Source organism: Triticum urartu, chromosome 3A, assembly GCF_056163025.1.
Source record: "Triticum urartu cultivar PI428250 chromosome 3A, HENAU_Tu73, whole genome shotgun sequence".
Taxonomy (NCBI): domain Eukaryota; kingdom Viridiplantae; phylum Streptophyta; class Magnoliopsida; order Poales; family Poaceae; genus Triticum; species Triticum urartu.
In genome coordinates, this window is record NC_141875.1 from 733,479,493 (window position 1) to 733,495,591 (window position 16,099).

The 16,099-nt window shown below is 47.3% G+C and overlaps 2 protein-coding genes across 2 annotated transcripts in view; both read left to right on the forward strand.

Moving 5' to 3' along the window:
- Positions 1 to 16,099, forward strand: part of LOC147982395 (uncharacterized) — a 63,957-nt gene that overhangs the window by 25,838 nt on the left and 22,020 nt on the right. The window lies entirely within an intron of this gene.
- Positions 1,021 to 2,391, forward strand: LOC147982396 (uncharacterized). The gene has a single exon (XM_087514377.1). It carries the CDS (start codon positions 1,546 to 1,548, stop codon positions 2,389 to 2,391), a length of 846 nt encoding a protein of 281 aa, XP_087370503.1. The 5' UTR covers positions 1,021 to 1,545.

Below are 16,099 nucleotides of genomic sequence, written 5' to 3' on the forward strand. Positions count from 1 at the left end.
AATTCGCCAGTGCGGATTGCCTACACAGCGAGGAACATGATAGCCCTAAGGAATTTGTACCTCACATTTCCGACCGTTGCTGTGTTATGCGCCAACTGTCCCAAAATATCTTATCCACCTAACGGTCATATCATTGAAGGGCATTTATGTCTTATCATGTAGGGCTGCTCCGAGAGAAACTGACACTTGTCAATTGAGAGCATCCCATCCTCCGAGGACTTTGAGCAAAAATCATCGAGTGAGGAAAACCCAAACCCAAACACCTACAAACCCAAAGTGATTGAGCATCACTGAAGAGATTGATCCTGCGTGGATCCGACGCTTGTTACCTTTGAAGACTGTGCTTCTTCCAGATGATTAGGCGTCATGGTCTAGAGCATCCAATAGGAATTGTGGATCGCCAAGTGACCGAGTTTGTGAAGGTTCAGAAGTCACCTGAAGACTTACCACGAGTGATTGGGCGAGGACTGTGTGTCCTTAGCTCAAGGAGAATACAGTGAGGATTGTGTGTCCTCGGGTTTTAAATACCTAGCCGCTCCAACCAGATGTACAACTGAGACAGCAGTTGGAACTGGTCTACCAAATCATTGTCTTCACCAAGCCAACTGGTTCTATTTCCTCAACACTTTCATTTCCTCATCACTGTGTTGTGTGTTTATTCATATCTGTGTTTGAAGACTTTGACTGAAGACTTTCTCAATTTCCTCAGTTCAATTTCTTTAGTCTGTTTTTCTTCATCTTGTGCCATCCTGTGATTACGCTTTCTGTACTCTGTACTTGTCTTCATTTCATCATGGTGACTATGCTTGTCTTATGTTATGTTTACTTCTGAGTACTTATGCCGCTGCAAGTAGTTCTTCGCTGAGGAATTTCCTCACTAGCAAATTCCTCAGTGAAGAATTTCATAAAAATCGCCTATTCACCCCCCCTCTAGTTGATATAACGCACTTTCAATTGGTATCACAACAAGGTACTCCCTTGTTCTGTGTGATTTTGGTTTAACCGCCTGGAGTTTTAGTTATGTCGACCGCAGGTATGATCAAGGTCTCTGCTGGGTGTCCTACCTTTGACGGGATAGACTACCCCTACTGGAAGAACAAGATGCCAATGCATCTTGAGGCAATTGATAACGATCTCTGGTATGTTGTGGAAAATGGAGTTCCCTCTGTCTCACCCTCACTGAATGCTACCGATGTGAAGAGATTCAAGCAACTCGATTCTCAAGAAAAGAATATCATATGTGGCCATCTGAGCAAAGGACATTATGGAAGAGTGAGTGCTTTGGAAACAGCTAAGCTTATCTGGGATAGGCTGTCCAAAGTGAATGAAGGAGTCTCAACTCAGCATGACTCTCGAGTTGATGTTCTTCGCAATCTCTTCAACCGCTTCAAAAGACTCGACAATGAAAATGTTCAACAAACCTTCAATCACCTCACTGACATCTCAAACAAGCTTCAAGCGCTTGGTGCCACTGACATCACTGATCATGAGGTGGTGAAGAAATTGTTGAGATAGCTTGATTCCTCATTTGATACTCTGGCTTTGATGATACAAGAACGTGCTGATTACAAGTCACTTGACCCCGCTGATATCCTCGAGAGGCTAAACACTCATGAGTTCCAGCTTGCTGAAAAGAAAGATCTCTATGGTTTGAGATATGGCAGATCACGTGCACTGAAGGCCAAGGTAGTATCTGAGTCAGAAGATGAAGACTCTGGTAGCAGCTTGGGTGACCCTGAAGAACTGAGTCATGAGGTAGCACTGCTCGTGAAGAAATTCCAGAAGTTCTCAAGACGTGGTCGCTTTGGAAAACCCTCAAGGAGCAATGATTCCTCATCCAGTGACTACAAGAAGAGGCTTTGTCACAAGTGCAAGAAACCTGGACACTACATTCAAGATTGTCCTCAATGGGAAAAGGAATCAAAGAAGAAGAAATACAAGGATTACAGTTCTGATGATGCGAAGAAAAAGAAGAAATCCTCAAAATCTTCATCATCAAAATCCTCAAAGTCTTCATCTCACAAGAAGAGCAGCTCCAAGAAGGCTCGGGCATTCATTGGCAAGGAAATGGACTCTGAAGCTGAATCTGAGGAACAAGAGGAAGAGAAGGCATCTGAGAACTCCGAGTCTGGTGTGGCGAGCCTAGCCCTCGCTACTGCATTCGTCAGCAAGTCTATCTTCAACTTTGAAGAAAATGACCTCACCAACAAGGCTGATGAATGCAATGATGACTACGCTCCCACCTATTGCTTCATGGCAAAGGGTGCCAAGGTACTTAAATATACGTCCTTTAAATCTAGTGAAGATGAATCTGATGAAAATCTTAAGCCCAACTACTGTAAACTTGCTAAAATTGCTGCAAAACAACAAAGGGCTTTTGAAAAGGTTTAAAACATGCTATACAAAAGTGATGATATGTTGGGTGAAGAAATGGATCACGCTAAACCTTGACTGAAAATCTTCAGAGACTTCAGACCAGGTTTGACAACCTTCAAGGTCATCATAACACTCTCTTATCTGATCATGAGAAGCTTTCTTATGAATTTCTTCAAAGAAAGCAAGATCTTGAGAAGCTAAGAGTGAGTTATGAAGATCTTCAGAAGGAGTGTGATTCATTACTTGCTCAACAAATCAGCGCTGCTCAGGAAGAATTTGTTCCTCCATGTTTGAAATCCATTGAACGTGAATCTGCTAATTCTTCACCTGAATGTTCAAATGCTTCTAATGTTACAAATTCTTCACCTGCCTCTGCTATCACTAATTCCTCATCTGAGAACATTGCTAGTATCACTGATGATGCAGGGCTGAAAGAATTGTACATGACAGGCATGTACAAAAGCCTCAAAGGGCATCAGACTCTTTGTGATGTGCTTAAAAAGCAGATCCTCAACAAGAACCCTAGGAAAGAGGGTATTGCCTTTGAGAGGGAACTCAATGCTGATGGTACATATTGGAAGCCTGAGCAGTACCCCAAAACCTCATGGATTGCTGCAAAGGGACCTCCAGTTGATCCATCTAATTTATCTGGCTTTACCTGTGAATCTTCTCATTCTTCTGATGAGTCATTTGACTCCAACTATAAACTGTTCAAAAATCAGAATGGTGAAGTATTTGCTAGATATGTTGGCACTAACTGCAGGAACGGTTCCCCTATGAAGAAAATCTGGGTTCCCAAAAGGTGCCTTGAAAGTCTTCAAGTGAATGTCCTCATGACACTACCTATGAAGAATAGGAACCCCAGATCAAATTCTTCATATGGATCCAAATTCTTCATATGGATCCAAGTCCTCATACGGACCAAATTCCTCACGTGGATCAAATTCCTCAAAAGGATCAAAGTCCTCATATGAACATCATCGTGCTAACAACTCTGTTTCGCAGGGAAGAGCCAAGGGCTATGAATATGAGCATTATTCTTCTAATCATTATGTTCATAAGTCCTCGAATAATTTCTCTGCTTATTCATATGCTTACCCTAACTCCTCTTATATGAAACGAAATGGATTGGCCTCTATGCCACCACTCTCATATGGAGCTCGCAGAGTGATGAATTCTTTGCCACCCCTTCAGATCTGGCTGGTGGAGAAAAAGAACTAATCTCTTATGTAGGGTTAGGTCTCCAGACGTGCTCAAACGTCTGAAGAATTTGCCGGAGACCTGAAAAGTGCCTGAAAGGGCGCAAGCTAATCATTAAGAAATGAACTTTCATTTCTCACGTCCTCACACTGCTTTATTCGTCTTACTGCTTGATGAAATTCATCTGATGAATTTGATATCATATTCTTCACTGATGAAGTATATGAGTTCGTAAGCTGCACTAATTCATCTGCAGGATGATCAACCCAAAGCAACTAAGTGGGTCCTCGATAGTGGATGTACAAATCACATGACTGGTGACAAGAATCTATTGATGGATGCTCCCTTATCACCATCGCATCTGAAGCATATCATCTTCGCTAAGAAAGGCAAAAGTCAGGTATTGGGTCTAGGTAAGGTTGCGATCACAAAGGATCGACACATGGACAAAGTCATGCTTGTTGAGTCCTTAGGATACAACCTTATGTCTGTCTCAATGCTTTGTGATCTTGATATGGTTGTTGTCTTTGGCAAGTATCGTTGTGTTGTGGATATGGAAGCTGACAATTCCAAAGTCTTCAAAGGCTTTAGGAGAGGAGACTTGTATATTGTTGATTTCTCTACAGGACCTCAACCATCCATGTGCCTACTTGCAAAAGCTTCAGAAGGCTGGCTATGGCATCGATGACTTGGTCACGCAGGCATGAGGAATTTGCACACGCTGGCGAAGAAGAAGCATGTCATTGGCATTGAGAATGTCAAATTCCTCAAGGATCACTTATGCGGAGCTTGTGAAGCTGGAAAGATGACCAAGGCCAAGCATCCTGCGAAGACTATCATGACCACTACTCGTCCATTTGAATTGCTTCACATGGATCTCTTCGGTCCTAATCATTATTCTTCTGTTTCAAATGAAGCATCTCAATATGGCTTTGTTATTGTTGATGATTACTCTCGTTACACATGGGTACACCTTGTTACTTACAAACACAAAGTGTAGGAAGTCTTCAAACAATTTTCCTCGAGGGCTTCAACCAACTTTGGTGTGAAGATCAGGCACATCAGAAGTGACAATGGCACTGAGTTCAAGAATTCTAGTCTTTATGACTATCTTGATGAACTTGGTATTTGTCGGTTTCAAAACCGGCGGATCTCGGGTAGGGGGTCCCGAACTGTGCGTCAAGGCCGGATGGTAACAGGAGACAAGGGACACGATGTTTTTACCCAGGTTCGGGCCCTCTCAATGGAGGTAATACCCTACTCCTGCTTGATTAATATTGATGATATGGGTAGTACAAGAGTAGATCTACCACGAGATCAAGGAGGCTAAACCCTAGAAGCTAGCCTATGGTATGATTGTTGTGTATGGAGATGATTGTCCTACGGACTACAACCCTCCGGTTTATATAGACACCGGATAGGGTTAGGGTTACACAGAGTCAGTTACAATGGTAGGAGATCTTGAATATCTGCACCGCCAAGCTTGCCTTCCACGCCAAGGAAAGTCCCATCCGGACACAGGACGAAGTCTTCAATCTTGTATCTTCATAGTCCAGGAGTCCGGCGAAGGTATAGTCCGGCTACCCGACCACCCCCTAATCCAGGACTCCCTCAGTAGCCCCTGAACCATGCTTCAATGACGATGAGTCCGGTGCGCAGATTGTCTTCAGCATTGCAAGGCGGGTTCCTCCTCCAAGTCCTTCATAGAAGATGGTAAACACCAAGAATAGTGTCCGGTTCTGCAATATAAGTTTCCACATATTGCCATAGAGAGAATAATATTAACACAAATCAAATCTGCTGACGTATTCCGCAGTGCGTCATCACACCACGGCCAAGTTCTTTTACGAATCGTTTTTATTTTTCCACCTCAGCACGTTTTGCGAGGCGGTTTCCTTGGCACGTCCTGTCAAAGCAGAGATCGTGTCCCCCTTTTTACGGGATTCTCATCAATACGGACGTGGGTAACCCAATCGTGCCCGTTAGCACGTTTCCTCGATTAAAGGCGAGTCCAAAACGGTTACGGGGAGGGCTCTTGGTATTCGACCTCTTATAAAGAGACCAAGGCCTCGCTTCTTTTCTCAATCTTAAACGAGTTCGCCCGTCGCCTCGAGTTCCAACACCCCAGGCTCCAGATTCCGGGTGCTTCGGACCTTAGACAATGTCCGGTTCTGACCTTCAAGGCCAATGGACGCCCTCCTCCGTCACGGAGGAGGACGTACTAAGGTTGAGGGAGGCTAAGTTCCTGACCGGCGAGATTTTGCATAGGTTGCCTGCTCAAGGGCAGGTCATTCCCAGTCCCCAGCCCGGTGAGAGCATGGTGTTCATGTCTCACTTCCTTCGGGGGTTAGGCTTCCCAATGGACCCCTTTGTGAGGGGACTGCTATTTTATTACGGGCTAGAATTCCATGACTTAGCTCCGGAGTCTATCCTCCATATCTCCTCGTTTATTGTCGTGTGTGAAGCGTTCCTCCGTGTTACCCCTCACTTCGAATTATGGCTCAAGACCTTCAAAGTGGAGCCGAAGATGATCAAGGGTCGGCACGCGGAGTGCGGAGGCGCTGTCATAAGCAAAAATGCTGATGCTCCATGGCCCGAAGGCTCTTTCCAAGAGGAGCTAGGTTTGTGGCAACGAGAGTGGTTTTATATCACCGCTCCCCGGGGCACCAAGTGGGTGGCGCCTCCTGCCTTTCGCTCGGGTCCCCCACCACGGCTAGCGTCATGGGTCAACAGAGGGTTAGATTGGGGTCTGCCCAAAGACGTGCCTTTGCTGCAGGGCCGCATTAAGGATCTCTTGAAAGGAGACCTCGGCCTGGTCAAGGTGACTCAGGTCATGCTGATTCGTTGAATACTGCCCGGCAAACGCCGCTCCCTTCGCCTGTGGGAATTTAATCCAGAGGGACAATGAGCTCAACGGAATTTTATGGGCGCAACGCCCGCGGAGATGTATAAACTGTTCTTCGGATCACAAGAGATGTGTCCGGATTTGACCGAGGACGCAGGCCTAAGCTGCAATCGCCCGGATACTCAAGTAAGTAACCTTGTGCCCGGACCTCCTATCCCTATAATTGTCATAAACTTGCCCCTAAAAGAGCCGTCCTTTTAAATAGGAGTGGATAGCGAAGGCAAAGCTGATCAGGTGTCCGGCTCCCCTTCCCGAAACCAGGCCGGATCCCGTGCTGGTCAGGATGCTGGCGACAGTGCCTTTGGAGGGAAACAAGGGGGAGGACAAGGAAACTATGGCCTCCTCGAAGGAGGCTACTCCGAAGGGAGGAACCGACAATTCCTCTCCTAAGGGGAAGAAGAGGGCCACCTCTGACGACCCGGAGACCATGGCCTCGAAGCGGGGGAAGAGATCCTCGTCAGAGGGTCCGGCGCCGGGGAGTTCCCCGGCCGAACTACGACCTCAAAGGGATAAGCCCTCTAGCGAGCCGTACATAGAGAAAAGATTTTCTTTTGAGGGATGAGAGAAATCCTTGATTTTATATCTAAGAAGATTAATCGAATTTTTACCTTGTAGCTCGGACCTCAGCCCTTCTCGGCAGAGTTCGTCTTCGGGGGATCTTCTTCCAGAGATGATGGAGAGCGGGACGCCTCCCCCTGCCGTGCCGCCTAGTGAGGCGGGCGATCCTGAGGTGTCGTCGCGGAGGGCTTCTCCGAATCCGGTAGGGGCGGAAGATAGCTATATGGCCCCCCGAGGTTCTCCGCGTCCGGCCTTCGAAAGAGGTCATGGGACAAGTCCGGCACCGTCTGGCGCTCGGTCGGAGGAGCTAAAGATTCTGCTGGGGCAAGCTTCTATTTCGGAGGAGCACCATGCACTGATGGGCACGGTGATTGAAAGGATCTCATCTGCAGAGAGCGGATTGCATGAGGCCGTCAAGAGTTTACTGACGGGTTTTGAGGTACATTAGATAATGTACGCTTTTGTCAGTTGCGCATAAATAAGATGCGCCCTGTGTAGATAGTAGCCCCTGAGACTCTGCGCGTCGTCAAGAAATGACGGCACACAGAGTATCATAGTCCCAGGTCTAAGATGTCGCCTTTGAATGCAGGCGGTGGGGTGTCCGGAATCAAGCCGGACTAAGGATTTTGCCAAACTAAAGCGGCAACTAGACGTGGCAGATGCCGACATCGCGTTGGTCAACAAGCGGCTTCATGAGGCTCAGGGTATGTAATTCCTCGGGCGACATTAGGTAAGAAGAGCATTATGCCAGTGTCTTACGATGTATGTGCTTGAAATAGATGGTGCGGCCGCCGTGGAGAGTCTTAGGGCAGAACTTGCCCGAGCTAAGGAACAAGCGAGAAGAAGCGATGCGGCTGCCGAGAAAGCCCGTGAAGAGCTGAAAGCCGAACAGGCTGCTCACTGCCGAAGCAGGGAGGAGATGGCCGTGAAGTTAAAGGGCGCTGCTGAACGTTGCGAGCTTCTTGAAGAAGAAGACCGGGCGAGGCGGGCAGACTTAGATAAGGCCATTACGGATGCCAAAGACGCTCGCTCTGCGATGAGAGCTGCGAAGGAGGAGCTGCGCCAAGCCGGACAGATTGCGGCTGGAAGGCCGTTTATGCTGCGGAGGAAGTTTTGCGATCCAAGGTTTGCTCCGTTGGACCAGATGTGGAGTGTGGAGGACACCTATCTGGATTTGGCAGCTAGTGCTGCTGATGCGACCGAACACTTTCGAGATCAAAAAGATGACGAAGTGGAAAAGCTTTTCTGGTCGCAGTTTCACAATCCAGAGCGTCCACTTGCGGTGGACGATCGTTTGGCCCAATGGGCCGAACTGAATAGGTTGTCCGGACTCGCCATGAAGTACATCATGGGTTATCTGTGGCCGGGGAGATCGGGACCGAAGAGTTATTTCAGCTTGGTGCAGCAATTCCTTGATGCGGTGCCGCGTATTCATGCAATGAAGAGATCAGCTTGCATAGAGGGCGCAAGGATGGCTCTTGCCCGTGTCAAGACATACTGGGCAGAGATGGAGGCCACCGTTGTTGCGTCCCAAGATTCGGATAAAAGCCGAGTACCCTCCGAGCACTACTTTCAGGAAGTCCTTGAAGGCGCTCGTATAATAGAGACGCAGTGCTCGAAAGATGCTATGTTATGATAGCATATGTAATTATAAAGTAATATTTTGATAAACTATAGTGGCCTTTTTATACTTGTGCCTTCAAGTATTAAGAACACCTCCTGTGCAGCCGTTTTAAGATATATATATACAAAATCTGAAAGATGGCAGTCGTTGGCTTCAGCCCCCACGCACATAGTGCGAGGGTGCTCGCAGAAGACGCATGTTCACACTTAAACCAACGTCTTGGTCCTACAAAGGAGGTGATAGCTCAGCGGGCCAGGCAACCGGACTATAATGCTTTAACACTTTCACTTAGCCATAGGAGCTTGACAGTGGGACTATTTAGGTAGCCTCTTGGTGGCGACTGCGCTCGCCCGAGTTCGGGGCGCGTATGTGCCTGACCAGGAAGCGGCCCTTCGTTAAAGCGGAGGAATCTGATAGATTCCAATAGGTCATCGAGTGGCTGACCAGTCTCACGCTACATCATGACAGTCAGTTTTCGGCTTTCTCTACTGAGGTGCTCGCCCGGCCGAACCGGGGCACAATCGCAGTAGTTCTCCTGGTGCTACCTTAGCCGATAGAGCGGAACGTAAGGTAGCCGAACTCAGGAGCCGGGCAACCCAACATTTGACCAAAGACATGATTCGGAGCTGATGCATATAATGCCAAAACTCGCGATGCCGAGCACTCCCTAAGGTGTTCGGTCTTTATAAGTGCGGGCAAAACAACACTTTTCATCAAAAAGAAAGCCCCTAGTGTCCAGGTACGTGCAAGAATTCTGACGTGGCCACATGCCAAGACGCCAGCCTCCTCCTTGGTTATATCAGAAAAAACGAGGGGATGTGTATCAACAAGAGACAGTAAAAAAGGTTTACGCAGGGTCTTAATCTAAAAAGAATCCTTTATCACGGGTCCCTACTGCACGTCTCTGCCTGTGTCTCCGTTGTGCCGTATCCTGGACGGGCGCCGCACGACGTTCATCTGTAAAGGAGAGGAACTGAGTTGAAAACGGGTCGTGCCAAACAAAAGTTTAAAATGGACAAAATATAAAGTAAATTATATGAAATTGAGCTTTATTGTCTCTGCATGTAGCCCCTAGTACGTGGGTATATGGCCACTAAGCCTGCATTAATGATGAATTTGTACCGAACTCGTCTATCCGCGTTCGTGGTCTTTAATGACCTATGTTGAAATTTTTTGGCCGGTGAGGCCATTTTATTGTGCGGCTGTCAGAGCGGCCGCACAGTCCTCCGCTTAGGGGAGGCACACTTTAGTGCTTCCCCTTCAAAGAGATGATGCCTCGTGGACCGGGCATCTTAAGTGTGAGGGATGCATAGTGCGGAATTGCATTAAAGCGAGCGAAAGCTTCGCGTCCCAGTAGTGCTTGATAGCGACTTGAGAACGGGACGATATGGAAGGTCAGCTTTTCACTGCGGAAGTTATCGGCAGAGCCGAATATAACTTCGAGTCGGAGAAAACCCATACAGTGGGTGTCCGGACCAGGTGTTACCCCTTGAAAGGAGGTTTTGCTGCGGCGGATTCGTGCTGGGTTTATTCCCATGTGATGGATTGTATCCTGATATATCAGGTTTAGTCCACTGCCGCCGTCCATAAGGACATTTGAAAACCGGAGTCCGCCAATTATTGGATTGAGTATCAAGGTAGTCCAGCCTGCATTCTTGACATTTCTAGAATAATCTAGCTGATCGAAGATGATTGGTTTTAACAACCAGTGGCGGGACCCTTTGGGGATAGGTCGTGTGGTGCGTGCCTTTATGGGCGCCACACGTTTTGTTATGTGAAGTAAGTTCACTGTTTTTACTTCTTGTGGGAAGTTCTTTTGTTTCCTGGTGCTCTGCTTCTGGGGTTCGTCCTCATCTTCGCTTGGTGTGTTGAGCCCCTTGTGTTCGGCGTTGAGTCTGCCGGATTGTTTGAAAACCCAACAATCTATGCGGGTATGGTTAGCAGGCTTCCCAGGAGTACTATGTATCTGACATATCCTGTCCAGGATTTTATTTAAGTGGGACGGATCATCCCTGTTGTCCTGGAGGGGTGGTTTTGTCTGATTTTGTCGTGAGCCTTTGAATCCAGCATTAACTGCCGTGCTCTTCGGAGTTTTTTCTTTAGTCTGGCGACGATCCTTGTTGCGTCGCGGTTTTCCGTTTCCATCCCTAGTTTCGGATGTACTTGGGTCGCTGGGGCTGCACCTTGCCAACCAGCTGTCCTCTCCTGCGCAAAAGCGGGTCACGAGGCTTGTTAGAGCGGCCATTGTTCTTGGCTTTTCCTGGCTGAGGTGTCTGGCGAGCCATTCGTCTCGGACATTATGCCTGAAAGCTGCTAAGGCTTCGGCGTCCGGACAGTCGACTATGTGATTCTTTTTAGTGAGGAATCTATTCCAGAACTGCCGAGCTGATTCTCCGGGCTGTTGGGTTATGTGACTAAGATCGTCTGCATCTGGAGGGCGGACATAGGTCCCTTGAAAATTTGCTCGGAAAGCATCCTCGAGCTCTTCCAACTTCCAATTGTGTTTTCGGGAAGGCTCTTAAGCCAATGTCGGGCTGGCCCTTTGAGCTTGAGGGGTAAATATTTAATGGCGTGGAGATCATCTCCTCTGGCCATATGTATGTGGAGGATATAGTCCTCGATCCAGACTCTGGGGTCTGTTGTTCATATGCCTCTATGTTGACGGGTTTGAATCCCTCTGGAAATTCATAGTCCAGAACCTCATCGGTGAAACATAGGGGATGTGCGGCGCCCCTGTATTTGGGTGTGCCGGATTCTGATGATGGCTGTTTTGCATTGCTGACGAGAGCTTGCTTTCTTGGCCCATAAATGGACCTAGCTGGGCATTGCTGACGAGAGCCTTTGAATCCTTAGGTGGGTCGCGTGCCGTTTTGAGTGAGGCGCCACTTGCCGTTTTGTGGGGTCGTCTATCCGACCGTGTGGCTTTCTTATTTTTTGAATGCGAGGGCTCTAGGGCCTCTTCGTCGAATTCAGGCAGTAGCTTTCTTTTCGGATAGCTTTTAGTGCGGCGACTGTCGCCGTACTTATCGGCGGTATTGATTACTTTGCTCCATCTAATCCGGAGTGCATCTTCCGCTGTTTTTAGCTTCCGCTTCTGCTTTTTCAGGCAGCGGACAGTTGCAACGAGCCTCTTGTGGAGACTCTTCTGCTCTATGGGTTTATCCGGCGTAAGGTCGTCCGGAATGCCGTTTTCGCCGGTGGAGGGATGTTCGGTTTCTCTATCCGTGTTACCCTGTTCGGACGGCTGCTCTGAGGCCTGCTCGTCGTCTACCGGCTCGTCCTGCTCTATGGCTGGGTTTTTATCGAGGCGGGGCTTGGGTCGGCGTTTACGTCGACGCTTTGATTGCTTTCCGGGGGGTCGATCTCCCGTTCCATCCCCTTTTTCCTCGTTGTCGCTTCCTTTAGGGGTATCCACCATGTACACATCGTGAGATGAGGTGGCTGTCCAATGCCCTATGGGCGTTGGTTCATCGGTATCTCCTGCATCGTCATCCATGCTGTCGATGTCTGCGGAGTCGAAGTTGAGCACGTCGTTTAAATTGTCGACAGTGGCTACAAAGTGGGTGGTGGGTGGGCTTTGAATTTCTTCATCGTCCGTATCCCATCCTCGCTGACCGTAATCCGGCCAGGGCTCTCCTGATAAAGAGAGAGACTTGAGAGAGTTCAGGATGTCGCCGAAAGGCGAGTGCTAAAAGACGTCTGCGGCGGTGAACTCCATTATCGGCGCCCAATCAGATTCGATTGGCAGGGGCGCGGGGGTTTCGGAGTTCGGGGAGGAGTCCGGACCCTCGGAGTCATGGGTCATGCGGAGTGCGGGGCTGGCGTTCGGCTCGATCGCCTCTGAGATCGCCGCCCCCGAGGTGACGCCCAACCGCTCATCCTCGATTGGTGCAATAGGCTCCGAGTTAAGGGTCGGAACCGGTGCGTGTGCGGCCTCCAGGACACTGTTCGGAGGCAGAGCTAGATCATGCCCCTCGAGGTAGTGCGGCGCGCTTGGCTGTGGCTCGAACCCGTCAAAGATCAAGTCTCCGCGGATATTAGCCGTGTAGTTTAAGCTTCCAAACCTGACTTGATGGCCAGGGGCGTAGCTTTCGATCTGCTCTAGGTGACCAAGCGAATTTGCCCGCAGAGCGAAGCCGCCGAAGACGAAGATCTATCCGGGGAGAAAAGTCTCACCCTGGACCTCATCGTTGTTGATGATCAAAGGAACCATCGGACCCAAACGGCGACGGCACAGAGGTACTCTCAATGAAAGCACCAATGTCGGTGTCAAAACCGGCGGATCTCGGGTAGGGGGTCCCGAACTGTGCGTCAAGGCTGGATGGTAACAGGAGACAAGGGACACGATGTTTTTACCCAGGTTCGGGCCCTCTCGATGGAGGTAATACCCTACTCCTGCTTGATTAATATTGATGATATGGGTAGTACAAGAGTAGATCTACCACGAGATCAAGGAGGCTAAACCCTAGAAGCTAGCCTATGGTATGATTGTTGTGTATGGAGATGATTGTCCTACGGACTACAACCCTCCGGTTTATATAGACACCGGATAGGGTTAGGGTTACACGGAGTTGGTTACAATGGTAGGATATCTTGAATATCCGCACCACCAAGCTTGCCTTCCACGCCAAGGAAAGTCCCATCCGAACACGGGACGAAGTCTTCAATCTTGTATCTTCATAGTCCAGGAGTCCGGCGAAGGTATAGTCCGGCTACCCGAACACCCCCTAATCCAGGACTCCCTCAGTATTACTCATGAGTTATCTGATCCTTATACTCCTCAACAGAATGGCGTCGTGGAGCGCAAGAACAGGACTCTTGCTGAGATAGCTCGCACTATGCTTGATGAATACAAAACGCCTCGTCGTTTTTGGATTGATGCAATTGATACTGCGTGCCACATCATCAATAGAGTATATCTTCACAAATTCTTCAAGAAGACTGCTTATGAACTCCTCACTGACAAGAAACCCAATGTGAGTTATTTCAAAGTCTTCGGTGCTAAATGCTGGATTAGAGATCCTCATCACAACTCTAAATTTGCACCGAAAGCACATGAAGGTTTTATGCTTGGTTACGGAAAGGACTCGCACACCTACAGAGTCTTCAACAACGTTCTTCACAAGGTTGTTGAAACTGTAGATGTGCGGTTCGATGAAACTAATGGCTCGCAAAGAGAGCACCTACCTTCTATGATAGATGAACCAGCACCTGAGGATTCTATCAAGTTCAAGGCTACTGAGGATGTCATTCCTATTGAAGAATCTGCTGAAGAATTCATTCCAGAACGTGAAGAACGTCGAGCTGATGCACCTGAGGAAAATGCTGAAGAAAATGGTGCTGAAGAAAATGCGGAGCAAATTCCTCAACGACAACCAGCTCATCCTCGCGTTGCAAAAGAAGTGCAAGTGGAGAAGATCATCGATGACATTAGAGCACCAGGTTCTCTCACACGCTCAAAAGCTTCACACTTATATAACTTTTGTGGGAACTATGCTTTTGTCTCTATCACAGAGCCCACTAAGGTAGATGAAGCATTTCTGGAGCCTGAGTGGATTCAGGCCATGCAAGAAGAATTACATCAATTCGAGCTCAACAACGTCTGGGAACTGGTCAAACGTCCAGATCCTCGCAAGCATAATATCATTGGCACAAAATGGATCTACCACAACAAGCAAGATGAAAATGGCCTTGTGGTGAGGAATAAGGCACGACTTGTAGCTCAAGGCAACACACAGGTTGAAGGAATTGATTTCGATGAAACTTTTGCACCTGTTGCTAGACTTGAGGCTATTCGCATATTACTTGCTTATGCTAACCATCATAATATCATCTTATATCAAATGGATGTGAAAAGTGCATTCCTCAATGGTAAGCTTGAGGAAGAAGTATATGTTGCTCAACCCCCAGGTTTTGAAGATCCAAAGAATCCCGACAAAGTCTTCAGACTCAATAAGGCCCTCTATGGCCTCAAGCAGGCCCCTCGGGCGTGGTATGATACTTTGAAGGAATTCCTCATGAAGAATGGCTTCACACCCGGTTCACTCGACCCTACTCTCTTTACTAAATCTTATGATGGTGAACTATTTGTGTGCCAAATATATGTTGATGATATTATCTTCGGCTGTACTGACCAACGTTATAGTAATGAATTTGCTTATATGATGAGTGAAGAATATCAAATGTCTATGCTGGGAGAGTTGAAATTCTTCTTAGGTCTTCAAATTCGTCAACAGCGCAATGGCATATTCATATCTCAGGAGAAATACCTCAAGGATGTACTGAGGAAATTCGGCATGCAAGATTGCAAAGGCATCAAAATTCCTATGCCCACAAATGGCCATCTATGCACTGATGAAAATGGTATTGACTTTGACCACAAGGTATACTCCATGATTGGTTCTTTATTGTACTTATGTGCATCTAGGCTAGATATAATGCTTAGTGTTTGCATGTGTGCCCGATTTCAAGCTGCACCGAGGGAATCACACCATAAGGCTGTGAAGCATATTCTTCGATATCTAGCTCACACACCAACACTAGGATTATGGTATCCCAAGGGCTCGGATTTTGATCTCATTGGATATTCTGACTCTGACTATGCTGGTGATCGTGTGGACTGCAAGTCAACATCTGGTACATGTCATTTCCTCGGACGATCTTTGGTCTGTTGGTCCTCGAAGAAATAGAACTGCGTATCACTGTCTACTGCTGAAGCTGAGTACATTGCTGCTGGTTCTTGCTGTGCTCAACTGCTATGGATGAAGCAAACTCTCAAGTACTATGGCGTCAACGTGAAGAATGTGCCTCTCCTCTGTGACAATGAGAGTGCCATCAAGATTGCTCACAACCTAGTTCAGCAATTGAAGACAAAGCACATTCAAATTCGTCATCATTTTCTTCGTGATCATGTGTTGAAGGGCGACATTTCTATTGAGCATGTGAAGACTGAAGAACAGCTAGCCAATATCTTCACAAAGCCCTTGGATGAGAAGAGATTTAGCAAGTTGCGGTGTGAGCTAAATATCTTAGAGTCTTCGAATGTACTTTGAAAAGGACACTCATCCTAACACTTATGCAAAATTGATGACTTAGATGTGCAACAGATGAAGAAACGTTTTTCTTCAATCAATGAAGAATAACACTCTAAGTGTGAAGAAATTAATGAAGCATTTGATTCTCAGAACCCTACGACAATTGTACGCGGTGTCTGAAATCATCATTCTTATACGGTGGGTCACGCCACCACAAAAAGTTGAAAACCTTCAATTTCAGTTTTTCCTCAGTTTTTGAAATTCCTCAGTTGTTCAAAATTTTCAAATTTTCAAAATCTTCACTGTTTCCGTCGTCTTTCTTCATTGGCTATATATATATATATATATATATATATATATATATATATATATGAGTTTATGTCCTCTGCAACATTCACTTAT

Bases quoted from the DNA above. Each gene is read 5' to 3' on its own strand.
- LOC147982396 (XM_087514377.1), top strand. From the start codon at position 1,546: ATGATACAAGAACGTGCTGATTACAAGTCACTTGACCCCGCTGATATC.